General features: G+C 50.0%; 1 protein-coding gene across 1 annotated transcript; it reads right to left on the bottom strand.

Annotated features, from left to right (window-relative positions):
• Positions 1–417: 417 nt before the first annotated feature.
• LOC147975167 (uncharacterized) lies at positions 418–1,257 on the bottom strand. Its single transcript, XM_087520303.1, has 2 exons — positions 785–1,257; positions 418–703 (listed from the first exon to the last, which is right to left on the bottom strand). The coding sequence occupies exons 1-2, from the start codon at positions 1,255–1,257 to the stop codon at positions 418–420; spliced, it is 759 nt and encodes a 252-aa protein (XP_087376429.1).
• Positions 1,258–14,916: the final 13,659 nt, after the last annotated feature.

The following is a 14,916-nucleotide window of genomic DNA, read 5'->3' as shown; positions in this document are numbered from 1 at the left end:
CTATGTGGGAGCCACACATGCCTCCATGTATCTCCGCCAACAGCCTCAATCCATCTTCCTGAGGAACACACTTCAACTTCATGTCGTTCAGTCTCCTTCTGTATAGGGCATCATCCACAAACTGGTACATACTGGACCGACGGGCTACTTCCTCTGCTTCTGCTTGTTCCTCAGGAAGCTCCCCTGTTTGTAGGAAACAGACGGTGTGATGTGCCCATGCCGGATCTAAGGCTCGACGGCAAGGACTAAAGGCACATCTTCGGCCGCAAGGGCAGCTGCCTCTACGGTCAGAGCTTGAGGCTCCGCCGAGGGTTGCTGCTCTCCGGCAAGCTTGGGGCACCCGGCAACGTCCTTGCCGGCGGCTCCTAGGAGCTCAGCGGGAAAGTACTTGCCAGGGCCTGCCTTCCTTCGCTTGTTCTATCCTGCTGATGGATCGACAGACGGTTGAGTTAATTGAAGCACAAAGGTGCCTGGTTCCACACACAACTTCAGGGCAGCGCACTTCGACAGGTTGTCAGCAATGCCGTTCTCCACTCGGGGAACATGCTCTGCTTGCAATCCATCAAAATGCTCTTCTAACTTCCTCACTTCATCCATGTAGGCCTCCATCAACGGGCTCTGGTAATCCTTGTTGACTTGCTTAACGACGAGCTGTGAATCACCTCTGATGATGAGCTTCTCGATTTCGAGGTCTGCCACGATCCTGAGACTGGCAAGCAATCCCTCGTACTCCGCCGTGTTGTTCGTTGATTTTTACCTGGGAAAGTGCGTCTGGACTACGTACTTGAGGTGCTCTCCGGTGGGCACGACGAGTAGCACGCCGTCACCAGCACCTTGTAGTGAGAAAGCACCATCAAAGTACATAACCCAATCGCGGCAGGCCTCCTTGTCGGGAAGGGTGGTTTCTTGAACCTCTTCATCGGGTGTTGCGGTCCATGCCGCTATGAATTCTGCCAAGGCTTGGCTCTTGATCATTGAAGTACTTTCAAACTTGAGGCCAAAGCTCGAAAACTCCAATGCCCACTGCACAATCCTCCCTATCACATCTGGGTTGTGCAAAATCCGTTGCAAGGGGAGGCGGGTGACAACGGTGATCTCATGCGCTTGGAAATAGTGACGCGGCTTTCTCGAGGCCATAAGGAGGCCAAAAGGTAACTTTTGCATACCAGAATATCTTAATCTAGCCCCCTGTAAGAGGGAACTAACCAAATAAGCCGGGTGCTGCACCACCTTCTTCTTCTGTCCCACTTCGCCCATCCGCTCAGACTCTGTCTTGCCGGAACCGGGCCTTGCCGGGGAGGGCTCCGGCCCATCATTCGACGGCTCTGCTTCTACTGCTGCTTCTTCCCCAAGTTCCCTTTGTGCCACCAGTGCAACACTGACCACTTGATTCGTTGCTGCTAAGTACAACAGGAATAGTTCTTGTGGTTTAGGCGCGACTAGTATTGGCGTGGAGGAGAGGTACCTCTTCAAATCTTGCAGCGCAGCCTCTGCCTCCGGAGTCCACTTTACTGGACCCGCCTTTTCAAAACTTTGAAAAAGGGGAGGGCGCGCTCAGCAGATTTGGAGCTGAACCTACTCAGTGCAGCAATGCAACCGGTGAGCCTACAGACGTCTTTAACCCGTTTTGGCGCCTCAATCTGCTCAATTGCTTTGATCTTGTCGGGATATGCTTCGATCCCATGTCGAGACACAAAGAACCCAAGGAGTTTGCCTGATGGGACACCGAACACACACTTCTCTGGGTTGAGTTTGAGGTTTATCTTGCGCAGATTTGCAAATGTTTCTTCTAAATCTTGCACGAGTGTGGCCCTATCCTTGGTTTTGACCACTATGTCGTCCATATAAGCTTCCATATTTCTATGTAGCTGGGGCTCAAAACCAATCCGGACCACTCAGGCAAACATTGACCCAACGCTCTTCAACCCAAAAGGCATTCGTACAAAACAGTACGTACCACATGGGGTGATGAACACGGTTTTTTCTTTGTCTTCCTTCATCATGAAGATCTGGTGGTATCCTGAATAAGCGTCGAGGAAAGATAGCAGGTCACACCCGGCAGTGGAGTCCACAATCTGGTCGATGCGTGGTAGAGGAAAAGGATCCTTTGGACAGGCTTTTATGACATCTGTGTAGTCAATACACAGCCTCCATTTCCCATTTGCTTATGCACCACCACAGGATTGGCCAACCACGTAGGGTGGAGCACTCCTCTAACCAGGCCTGCCGCCTCCAACTTCCTTATCTCCTCGATGATGAACTCTTGTCGCTCCAAAGCTTGCTTCTTGACCTTCTGCTTGACGGGCCGCGCATGAGGACAAACAGCAAGATGGTGCTCAATCACCTCCCTGGGAACGTCGGGGATGTTGGATGCTTGCCATGCAAACACATCGACATTCGCCCACAGGAAGGCGACGAGCGCGCTTTCCTATTTGCTGTCGAGGGTGGAGCTTATAGTGAAAGCCCCGCCCGTGCCGTCCTCCTTGTTGGACACCTTCTTGGTTTCTGGTGGCGCAGCCTTGGACTTCTTGCTCTTGCTGGTGGAGCTCTCTGGCACGTCCTCAATGGGAGCGCTGCACTCAGAAGAGGCGTGCTTGCCGGAGTGGGTGCAAGAGGTATTGCCGGAAGGGGTCTTGCCGGCCTTCTTCCTTCCCGGGGTTTCAGCGGCAGGAGCAAGTGCCTTGGCGGCAGTTGCTGCAACTGCCTCTTGGTAGAGTTGGTCGGCGCAGATGAGCGTGTCTTTCTTGTCAGAGGGGACGGTGATGATGGTCAGCGGCCCTGGCATATTCATCGTGTTGTAGGCGTAGTGTGACGCCGCCATGAACTTGGCCAGTGTTGGGCAGCCAAGGATCCCATTGTACGGCAAGGGGATCTCGGTGACATAAAAACAATCTTCTCCATCCTATAGTTCAGCTCGCCCCCAAACGTAACAGGTAGCGTGATCTTACCTTTTGGTTGACTCCTTCCCGGGTTGACCCCTTGAAACATACCCATCTCCTCGAGATCTCCATCAGGAATCTGCAGCTTCTTGATCACAGCGGGCGAGATCAAATTCAGACCGGCCCCATCGTCAACCAGCACTTTTGTCACCTTGAGGTTGCGTATTGTTGGTGAAACCAACAACGACAAACACCCGACCGCAGTTGTGTGATCAGGGTGATCCTCAGTGTCAAAAATGATGGGCGTGTGGGACCACTTCAGTGGCTTCTGGGCATCGAACGATGGCTCTGCCGCAGTGACCTCACGCGCCCACTACTTCAGTTGGAGGTGAGAGGTGTGCAGTGAGGCGCCACCATCGACGCACATGGCCTATGTAGTTTTCTGGAATTCGTGCTCACCGGACTCATCGTCCTCATCATGATCATCATCTTCTTCCTTCTTGCCGCGGCCCCGAGTGGGCCTCTCTTATTGATTATCTTTGCTGGGGCGACCTCCTTGGCCGCCACGCTTCTTGCCGGACCCCTCAGCACCATCCTGGCCCTTCTCCTTGTCTCGCCTTTCATATTGAGCTTTCTGCTTTTCTGCAAGCAGCTCAACCTATCGGCAGTTCTGGAGGTCATGGCCCTTGGTGCCGTGGATCTTGCAGTACGGCTTGTCGCAGCCTCCTGGCTTATTAATACGTCTCCAACATATCTATAATTTTTGATTGCTCCATGCTATATTATCTACTGTTTTGGACATTATTGGGCTTTATTATCCACTTTTATATTATTTTTGGGACTAACCTATTAACCGGAGGCCCAGCCCAGAATTGCTGTTTTTTGCCTGTATTAGGGTTTCGAAGAAAAGGAATATCAAACAGAGTCCAAACGGAATGAAACCTTCGGGAACGTGATTTTCTCAACAAACAAGACCCAGGAGACTTCGACCCTACGTCAAGACACAAAAGAGGAGGCCACGAGGTAGGGGGCGCGCCTACCCCCCAGGCGCGCCCTCCATCCTCGTTTTGTGGTGTGTTTGTTCAGACCGATGAATTGTGGGTTTATGATCAAGTCTATCTATGAACAATATTTGAATCTTCTCTGAATTCTTTGATGTATGATTGGTTATCTTTGCAAGTCTCTTTAAATTATCAGTTTGGTTTGGCCTACTAGATTGATCTTTCTTGCAATGGGAGAAGTGCTTAGCTTTGGGTTCAATCTTGTGGTGTCCTTTCCCAGTGACAGTAGGGGCAGCAAGGCACGCATTGTATTGTTGCCATCGAGGATAACAAGATGGGGTTTTCATCATATTTCATGAGTTTATCCCTCTACATCATGTCATCTTGCTTAAGGCGTTACTCTGCTTTTAACTTAATACTCTAGATACATGCCGGATAGCGGTCAATGAGTGGAGTAATAGTAGTAGATGCAGGCAGGAGTCGGTCTACTTGTCTCGGACGTGATGCCTATATACATGATCATACCTAGATATTCTCATAACTATGATCAATTCTGTCAATTGCTCAACAGTAATCTGTTCACCCACCGTAGAATACTTATGCTCTCGAGAGAAGCCACTAGTGAAACCAATGGCCCCCGGGTCTATCTTTATCATATTAATCTCCTACTACTTAGTTATTTCATTTGCTTTTTACTTTGCCTTTATTTTACTTTGCATCTTTATCACAAAAATACCAAAAATATTATCTTATCATATCTATCAGACCTCACTCTCGTAAGTGGCCGTGTAGGGATTGACAACCCCTATTCGCATTGGTTGCGAGGATTTACTTGTTTTGTGCAGGTACGAGGGACTCGCGCGTAGCCTCCTACTGGATTGATACCTTGGTTCTCAAAAACTTAGGGAAATACTTACGCTACTTTGCTGCATCATCCCTTCCTCTACGGGGAAAACTAACGCAGTGCTCAAGAGGTAGCAAGAAGGATTTCTGGCGCCGTTGCCGGGGAGGTCTACGCAAAAGTCAATATACCAAGTACCCATCACATACCCTTATCTCCTGCATTACATTATTTGCCATTTGCCTCTCGTTTTCCTCTCCCCCACTTCACCCTTGCCGTTTTATTCGCCCTCTCTCTCTCTCTATCCTCCCTCTCTTTCTCTATTTGCCTCTTTTTGCCCGCTTGCTTTTTGTTTGCTTGTTTGTTAGTTTGCTTGCTTGCCTCTATGGATCTACCTAAATTTGGTGATCTCCACCTTAAAAGGTTAGAAGAGATCGAAAGCAATGTCAGGAGTTTAATGGTTTTGCAATTTGAACATAATAGTTTCTTCAAAAACGAGCTTAAGGAACAAAAAAGTTTTATGAGTTTTATGAATAAAGAGCTTGATTATATGTCTAAAGAATTCGATGGTTTAAGATCCTAGATTGCTCATCTTGAGAAATTGACTGCTGAAATTTCGGATAGGCTACTTTGCTCAATGCGGTTCCAGTCTATTTCCATTTTTTGAAAAGTTTCCTCATAGATGAGGTTTAATCCGCTGCCGCCGTCCATGAGTACTTTGGTGAGTCGAAAGCCGTCCATGATTGGACTGAGGACCAGTGCGGCCGGTGCTCGGGCTGTTCGGAATTTAGGTTCGTTACTGGCATTGAAGGTAATAGCCGTGTCACTCCATGGATTTATTGCTGCTACGTGGCAGATTTCGGCCATGCTGAGAGTGTTCGCTTGCGCCTATTATTTGACGCGAAGGTCTCAAAGACTGTTAACATCGTATTGTTATCCACGGGATGGTGCTCTGTGGTATTTGGGATAAGAAGATCCTCACCACTTTTGGCCACCTGCCGGAGTATCCAACATGCTCTAAGGCTGTGCGTTGGTATTGTATCCGCTGCACTATGAATTTTGCAGGGTCCGTTGAGCCATCCCTCCAGTACGGTTCCATGCCCTATAGAGGGTTTTTGTTTCTTTACAACTAGCTTGGGTATGTTATGATAGTGCACCCTTTTACGTCGGACTGGGTGTATATTCAGAGCCGGATTATCCCAAAATTTTGTTTCGGTTTTCCAGGTGCTTTCCATCGCACAGTACTTTCATACTATGGACGCCAAGTCGGTGAAGCATGATATGTCACGGTGACTTAAGGCGTTAAGGATTCCCTTCTCCGTGCAATTATTGCCAAAAAATAGGATTGCGTCTTCCTTGCGACAGTCCTTAACCTTGTTCATCGCAAGGAGGAATCTGGCCCAATAGTGATGTACTGTTTCCTGGGGCTCTTGCCTGATGTGAGAAAGATCACTTATGTTTGGGTGGGTGGGTGGAATTGAATTCGAACCCTTACCCGATCTGGGATCCAGGGGCCGAGGAGTTTCCAATTTTGGAAGTTCCGGTTCCGGGGTGTTACCCGATAATCCTGGCCCGCTGCCTGACTCTAAGTTCAGGGATTGGATGTTGTCCTCCCGCGAACAGGCAAACGGCTCGGAGAGCTCGGGAATCCGGACATAGATGGTCCTCAAAATAGATGAAAGGTCGCCGCATTGTTCCTCCACCACTGCAATATGATGGGTGACCGGTGGAGAGTTAATCTCCCTTTTGATCGGGTTTAAGCCCAATCCGATCATAGTCTGTAGCGACTCCCAAGGCGGCGATGCAATCCAAGAGCTCGTTTAAGGAGGCGAGATCCATTGGATTCATCTGTTTGGCGAGTGCCGATTTGACGTGGAGGCTGTTTTCGATGACCCGAGAAGTCATTGTCGGCGCGGCGGCCGAACAGGCGGTCATGACGAAACCGCCTAGCCGGAGAGTTTGGCCGACAGACAAAGCTCCTCCAACAGTAGTACCGTCTTTAAAGACGAGACGAGACATCCTTCCTTCTGGCGACGACACAGAGGAACTCTCGATGAAAGCACCAATGTCGGTGTCAAAACCGGCGGATCTCGGGTAGGGGGTCCTGAACTGTGCGTCTAAGGCGGATGGTAACAGGAGGCAGGGAACACGATGTTTTACCCAGGTTCGGGCCCTCTTGATGGAGGTAAAACCCTACATCCTGCTTGATTTATTCTTGATGATATGAGTATTACAAGAGTTGATCTACCACGAGATCGGAGAGGCTAAACCCTAGAAGCTGGCCTATGGTATGATTGTATGTTGTCCTACGGACTAAACCCTATAGTTTATATAGACACCGGAGGGTGCTAGGGTTACACAAGGTCGGTTACAAAGGAGATACACATATCCATATTTCCTAGCTTGCCTTCCATGCCAAGTAGAGTCCCATCCGGACACGAGACGAAGTCTTCAATCTTGTATATTCATAGTCCAACGGTCCGGCCAAAGGATATAATCCAGCTGTCCGGATACCCCCTAATCCAGGACTCCCTCAGTAGCCCCCGAACCAGGATTCAATGACGATGAGCCCGGTGCGCAGTATTGTCTTCGGCATTGCAAGGTGGGTTCTTCTCCAATTTCAAGTGTTTGTAAGCAGTGTCCGGCCCCATAAATGTTGAACCTCTTGGCTTCTGGAGTTCTAAGGGGACTCGGATTTCCAATTCATCCGTTCCTCCGCGGGCTCCTGGAGTTCTACGGCCTCCAATTTCACCCATGCCTCGCTTCTACACATCGCCGGCTATGTTGCTCTTTGCGAGTTGTTCCTGGGCTGCGAGGCTCACTTCGAGCTGTGGAAGAGGTTATTTTGCCTCGTCCCTCGCACACAGAGGGGTTCACTTTATCAAGTGGACGGAGCCGAAATATGGCGCATCGCCGATACCGGATACCTGTCTGGTACCCCTAAGAAGTCGTCCGAAGACTGGCCTTCAAAATGGTTTTATATGGAGGACGTTCCCCTTCCGGACCCTGTTCGGCGGGGTCTTCCTGAGTTCAATAATGCTCCTCTGAAGAAGCGCCGAAGTTGGCGTCCACGGAGCCCCCAGGCGGAAGACAACAGAGAAGTCCTCTATCTGATGAACTGGATCAAAGCACTGGCTCAATCAGGATTGACAATAATCGAAGTTATGTCAATTTGCATAATGCGGGGAGTGGAGCCACTTCAATATCGTGGGCACCCCTTGTGGTGTTATAACGGGGCGGATGACGCCACCCGCTGCGGGCGTAAGGGTCTGGACAATGCTGCCGCTCTAGAGAAAATTCTGTCTGAATTGTTCAAGGGTGAGAAAGAGTTCACCCGCATCAAGCCACGGGATGGATTCTCCATGTACAATCCTCCAAGCTGGGTAAGTTATATCTCCCTGCTCCCATTTTTCCTGCATTCTTTGTCATAAGTATTCACCTTGCCACTTTGCGGCAGGAACTACGAAAAGCCATAAAGGAGGTCAGCAGCCCTTCTCCACAACCAGAGGACCCTGACCGGGCCCTCGACTCCGGACTTGAAGAAGATTCGGTTATATTCGTGGAGCTGATAGACCGGCAGTTCTATCAGTTAAGTTGCGACGATGCCATGGTGGCCATTACGGCCGACTATCCCGGACTGCTCCCTGCATCGCAAGTAAGAAAAACCAAAAATCCCAACTCCAAAACTAGGATCCCCTCTTAAGCACTTCACCCACCATATACACATGGCATCTTTTACAGGGAAGGCATTCGGGACGCCCTGTCGAACCCGCAACAACTCGCCAACAAGAGGCACCAAGGCCGGGTAGGCCAAAAAGGAAGGCGGTCAGGTCAGAGACGCCGATGCAAAGGTATAAGAAAAACCCTGCTCCGTGGTTGTCGTCTTTCTCTAAATGTAATGACGCCCGTGTTTCTTTAACAGAAAAAAACGCTCGTCAGAATATGTCCGGCGATGTTTCCAATCACGCTTCCACCAGTCGGGCGCCAGGACCGGACATGGAGGCAGAAGCCTATATGGGGCAGGCGCCGGATAATCCCCCTACAGAGGATGCAGATAGACTATCCGCTACAAACTCAGAAGTGGAAAGCGCCATGAATCATAGGCGCCACCGAGCCGTACTCCGTGATGCTTGTTTCTCACCAGAGGCGTTCGACGCCTTCAATTCTGGAGAGGCGTACCTCCGTGCTGCTCAAGATGGTCTAGCCAGAGCCACGGATCAGTATGTAAAGGATGTACAGGTGAGTGAATCTGACGATTTATATGCATTAGTAGCCCCTGAGACTTGAAATAGTTAGCAGAACTGATTTAAGGATCATCTCCATTGTGCAGGTTCTTACAGAGAAGAATACTAGGCTGTCACAGGAGCTAGAGGAATGCAAGACCCAACTACGGGCTGCTGTGGCCGCCTTGCAGGAACCGAAAAAGTCACCTGCTGGTAACATTTACTTTAAAGAATGATGGTTACCATATAACGTGCAGCATGGCTGCAGATCTAACAACAGATGTTGCAGATGAATCCGAAAACAATCCGGAGAACCAGCATGTTATGCGATAGCTAGAGGCTGGCAAACGCGTGCTGACTGAGGTTAGGCGGGAGAAAAACAACCTCCAAGACGCCAATATAAAGCTGGACGTGGAACTAAAAGACGTTCGGGGCCAGCTTGCAGACTCCGAGAAGGAGAATAAGCGGCTTCGGCACGGCATTTTCAGTAAGTGCTTGAACGAATCCTTTTAAAGGAGTTCGGCGAAGAAGCCGACTAACAGCGTTATGTCTGTAGGTATGTTGACGGGTCGTCCCGCGGAGGAAATGCCCGGGTCTGCGGGTGATCTTCTGTCCGAGCTGTCACATCTGCACGAACAAGTTCGGCAGGTGATGCAGGGTGTTGCCCAGGCCTTGTGGCCGTCCGTCTCCCTGCCAGAGGGCGTTGCCGAGCTTGCCGAGAAGCTCAAGGGAGCACGGCAGCGCTTCCGATTATGGAAGATATCAGCCTGCTGACAGGGTGCCGGAGAAGCATGGGCCATGGTGAAGACGCGGTATACCAAGGCAGACCCAAATCACATGGCCGAGGTCGGACCTGTGGGGCCCGACGGGAAAGAGATCCCCGTTAGCTTAGTTTATGGGCAAGTAGAATTAGCCGCAAAGTATTCTCAATGGGATTGTAAGCTAGACCGCCTGTTGGATGGTATGGAAGAGGAATTTAGTCAGTCTGCATGACTATGTAATTAAAGTGACATGTATAATGCCTTCTAGCCGGATTGTAGATCATTTGTCGTTGCGGACCTTTTTGCTTCAACCTCCGGGCCCAATAGTCCGGAGTGTATCCGAATACCCGCTTAGTTGTATAAGAACCGGGGTATGCGTGGAGACCAGGCATAGGGGTCATTAGTGCTTTATCAAACAAGTGCCCAACTAGTTATGTTATATTACATGGGTAGTAAGAAACATCTGCTAGGGAGAATAGTTCCGTTAAGGGTTCCTTTCCCTGGGTAAGCATGCCCTAAAGTGCATGTCCGGACTGCGATAGGAAACGCAGGAAAAACATCTGGGGCAGATATGGTCAATAAATAAAAATCATCTTTTGTTCACCGACCGAATATTCCCTTAAGAACGCTAGCTTTCGGCTTCACCCAGTCTGAGGTACACATCCGGCTGACCCAGCAGTAACAATTGCAGAGGTGCTCCCCTTATTCCCTAGCCGAATTAACGGGAACATAGGGCATAAATACAAGAGCCAGGCAACCTAGCTTGGCCAAAACTTAAGTCATATCGATGCATATAATGGTGAAAAAAGGTACATGCGGAAGTATAACACATGTGTGGGGCATGAGGCCCAGATAAATAATTTAAGCTTCTGTGAAAGAAGCCCCCAGGTATGAAGAGTGCGGCTAGCGCATCTGTAATGTGCAAGCGAGGCACAAGGTGACCCTTGAGGGCCTAGAGAAATAATAAAAGAAAGAAAGAAAGAAAGAAAACAAGACAGATAATGTATATGCAGAAAATGGACAAAGGGAGGGGACTAACATAGAGTCCGGTGCTAGGCGTAGAATCTTCGGAGCCTGGCCGCGTTCCATGGGTTCGGCTCGAGTCGACTAGTCGATGCATCCGGCAGTCGGTACGCTCCACCGGTCAGAACTTGGTCAATAATGAAGGGACCTTCCCATTTGGGCTCGAGCTTGTTCTTTATCTTATCCGGCAGGCATAGAACTAGTTCGCCAACGTTATAAGTTTTGGCCCGTACTTCTCTGGTTTGGTATCTGCGAGCCTGTTGCTGATAAAATGCGCAACAGGCTTTGGCTACGTCGAGCTCCTCCTCCAGGGTGTCCAAACTGTCCTGCCGATCGAGCTCGGCTTCTCTTTCTTCGTACATGCGCACTCGAGGTGGGTCATGAATTATGTCACAGGGCAAGACTGCCTCTGCGCCGTACACCATAAAGAAGGGTGTATATCCGTTACTACGATTCGGCATGGTCCGCAGCCCCCAGAGTACGGAGTCGAGCTCCTCTACCCAGTGCATGTTAGACTCCGTTAAGGAGCGCACTAATCTGGGTTTAATGCCGCTCATTATAAGACCGTTTGCTCGCTCGACTTGACCGTTGGTTTGTGGGTGATAGACTGAAGCATAATCGAGCTTGATGCCCATTTTGCTGCACCAGATTTTTACCTCGTCGGCCGTGAAGTTCGTGCCATTATCAGTGATGATGCTGTGGGGGACGCCATAACGGTGTACAACCCCGGATATGAAGTCTATCACCGGTCCGGATTCAGCTGTTTTAACAGGTTTGGCCTCTATCCATTTGGTGAATTTGTCCACCATGACCAATAAGTATTTTTTTTCTTGTGGGTTCCCCCTTTAAGGGGTCCAACCATGTCAAGCCCCCAGACCGCAAAGGGCCATGTAATGGGGATTGTTTGGAGGGCGGTGGGTGGCATGTGGCTTTGATTTGCAAAGAGTTGGCAACCCGCGCAGCGTTGGACCAGGTCATGTGCATCTTCCCGGGCCGTTGGTGTGACGCCCCGTGACCGATGTGCCAGGTGTCTTCCAGTTATTCGATGTTGTTGCCCTGCCTTTGCTTGCGTGTCGCATCTTATCATGTCATCATGTGCATTGCATCATCATGTTTTCGAAACTTGCATGCGTCCCGGTCTCCTCATTCTTTCCGTTGTCCGTTCTGAGCCCTGACACATTTGCACGCGCCTGCGGCATGTCCGAAATAGTATTTTATAAGTGGCCGGAAAATGTTCTCGGAATGGGTTGAAAGTTGGCGTGTGGTCTTATTATAGTGTAGATAGGCCGCCTGCCAAGTTTCATCGCATTCGGAGTCCGTTTGACGCCCCAACGGATAACTATAGCGGCAATAGTAGTCGGTCTATCGTCGGACGTTTTCGGTCTCCGGAAATAGTCGCCGGGCCTTTCTCTCTTCTCTTTTCTCAGCGTGAGGCCTTCTCCATAGTCCACTACCTACCACCAGGTCCAACCTAACCTCTCTCGTCTGCCCGCGGCCCTCCTCGCGCGCGCGCCCGAAAGCTGTCCCGGACCCGACCCGGACAGTCGTTACCGCTGGGTCCGGAACATCCCCAAACATCTACAAAATATCATTGTTTTATTTATTGGACTCCCTAGACTATTTATTCTCGTCCGTGTGTTTTTGATCGGAAGGTCCAAACTCTCTCCTTTCCCTATATAAATAGTCCACCCACATGCCTATTTGGACAAACCCTAGCCCCTAGCTGTCCCATCCACCCATTCCACACGCCGCCGCCTGGTCGCTCCCCTCGGGATCCCCCCCCCTCGATCCCGCTGCCTCTGGCAAAATTCCTCGATCCAGATCCACCAACCATGCCGCGCCCCAATCCATCCATTCCATCCTGCCTCCGACCATCTTCCTCAATTTCAGCACCACCCAACCGGACTCCACCCAAGCCCATCGATCCAACCCTCCTCTCTCTCCTCGTCAACCAGGGGGACGAGCTCCTCCCGAGACCGGCCCCTGCTCGGCCTTGCCGTCATTGTCGCCTAGCCAGGAGTCCAGGAGGCCACCCGATCTGGATGCCCGCACTCGACCCTCTGCTGCCTCCGCTTTGCCTGAAACCGCGCCCCTGCTTCATCTCGAACAGCTGCAGCGTTGTCCCACTCCTCTGCTTCGACAGCCAGGCGCCTGAGGCCACGCGCTCCTCCCCTCGCGCAACACCTCGTCGCCGTCCAGAGCCTCCTCAAGCCGGAGCTCGCCAGCCGCTTCGATCTGCCGCGAGCAGCGACACCAGCAGATGAGCTCCGCTCCCGTTCTCTCCTTCCTCCATCTCCCTGTTCCTCCCTCTTTTCTCTGCTCACACTCCGGTCTCTATCTCCCTTCTAAGCAGGAGCAACCATGGACGTTTTTCCTCAAGAAGCAGCCGCGCCATTCACCTCCTGCCGTCGCCCGGATCCGCACCGCTTCATCTCCGGCCCCTGCCCGCCGGAGTCGCGCCTCCCTGTGCCCCGCAGCCCCGCCGCGTCGCGCCTCTACTTTGTTCCAGACGTGAGCGCCAGGTCGTGTTGACTTTTCTTGACCGTTGCGGCCGCTCGCACGCATTGACCGCGCGTGGCCCCCCTCTTGCCTCGCAAGGCCCAGCGCCCACCTCTGCCTCTCCTTCAACCGGTCTCCCTCTCCGCAGTTCTGGGCCTCAGCCCGAAGTGAGCAGTCCCCGCCCCTGTTGCTTGTTGGGCCGGCCTCTATTTTGGCCCATTCATGTTTTTTTTCCAGATCTATGAATTTCCTAATTATCCCAGTAAAACAGTTTTATAGAAAACCCCTTAGCCTTCATGCATTTAATATCTCACAAATGGTGCATCATATGTAAAAACTTTAAATATGAAACTTGCTTAGAATTTCATCTAGTTTAATAATATCCAACTTTCATCCATGTTTAAAATGCTGTTTGTTTAAATTTGCTTAAATAACTTGCTAAAATGATTTATTTCATAACTAAATAACTGTAGCTCAGATTTTAATAATCTTTATATGTAAATGGGGTAGAAAAATGCCTAGATTTACTTGGTGCATTCATCTTGCATGTTTAACAACTCTAAAATAATGTTTAGGGCAGAACAGTACCAAATCTATAATATGCTCATGAGGAGTTTCCGGAATTTTTGTTCGTTGCTTCCGACCTCATTTAAACTTGACTAGATAGGTAGTTTACTTTGCTTCACCCTTGACATGTTAAGAACATTTAATATTGTTGGGGTACATAAACGAGAGAGAACTAAATAATTGATGTGGTGTTCCATCAATATGCAACCCGTTGCATATTGAGCTCCACTTAACTTGTAGTGTTGTTTGTGCACTTTGCCATGCCATGCATATTTATACCGGACATGCATCATACTTGTTTGTGCATCGTGCCATGCTTATGTGATGGTTGTTTACTATGTTGTGTGCTTCTTGCCGGTGTTGCTTCTTCGGGTTGGTTCCGATAACGTCGCGTTTGTGAGGACCCGTTCGTCTACGTCCGTTTGTCTTCTTCTTGGACTCGTTCTTCTTCCTTGCGGGATCTCAGGCAAGATGATCATACCCTAAATCATTTCTATCTTTGCTTGCTAGATGCTCGCTCTTTTGCTATGCCTATGCTGTGATACCTATCACTTGCTTATCATGCCTCCCATATTGTTGTACCAAGCCTCTAACCCACCTTGTCCTAGCAAACCGTTGTTTGGCTATGTTACCTCTTTGCTCAGCCCCTCTTATAGCGTTGTTAGTTGTAGGTGAAGATTGAAGTTTGTTCCTTGTTGGAACATGGAGATGTTGTTCCTTGTTGGAACATATTTACTTGTTGGGATATCACAATATCTATTATTTAATTAATGCATCTATACACTTGGTAAAGGGTGGAAGGCTCGGCCTTTTGCCTAGTTTTTTGTTCCACTCTTGCCGCCCTAGTTTCCGTCATATCGGTGTTATGTTCCCGGATTTTGCATTCCTTACGCGGTTGGGTGATAATGGGAACCCCTTGACAGTTCGCCTTGAATAAAACTCTTCCAGCAATGCCCAACATTGGTTTTACCATTTGCCACCTAGCCTCTTTTTCCCTTGGGTTCCGCGGACTCAAGGGTCATCTTATTTAAACCCCCCGGGCCAGTGCTCCTCTGAGTGTTGGTCCACCTCGTCAGCCGCCGGTGGCCACCAGGGGCAACTCTGGGCTGGCCTACCGAAAGT

This window comes from Triticum urartu, chromosome 4A (assembly GCF_056163025.1).
Source record: "Triticum urartu cultivar PI428250 chromosome 4A, HENAU_Tu73, whole genome shotgun sequence".
In the NCBI taxonomy this organism is placed as follows: domain Eukaryota; kingdom Viridiplantae; phylum Streptophyta; class Magnoliopsida; order Poales; family Poaceae; genus Triticum; species Triticum urartu.
This window is presented reverse-complemented; position numbering and strand designations above follow the sequence as displayed.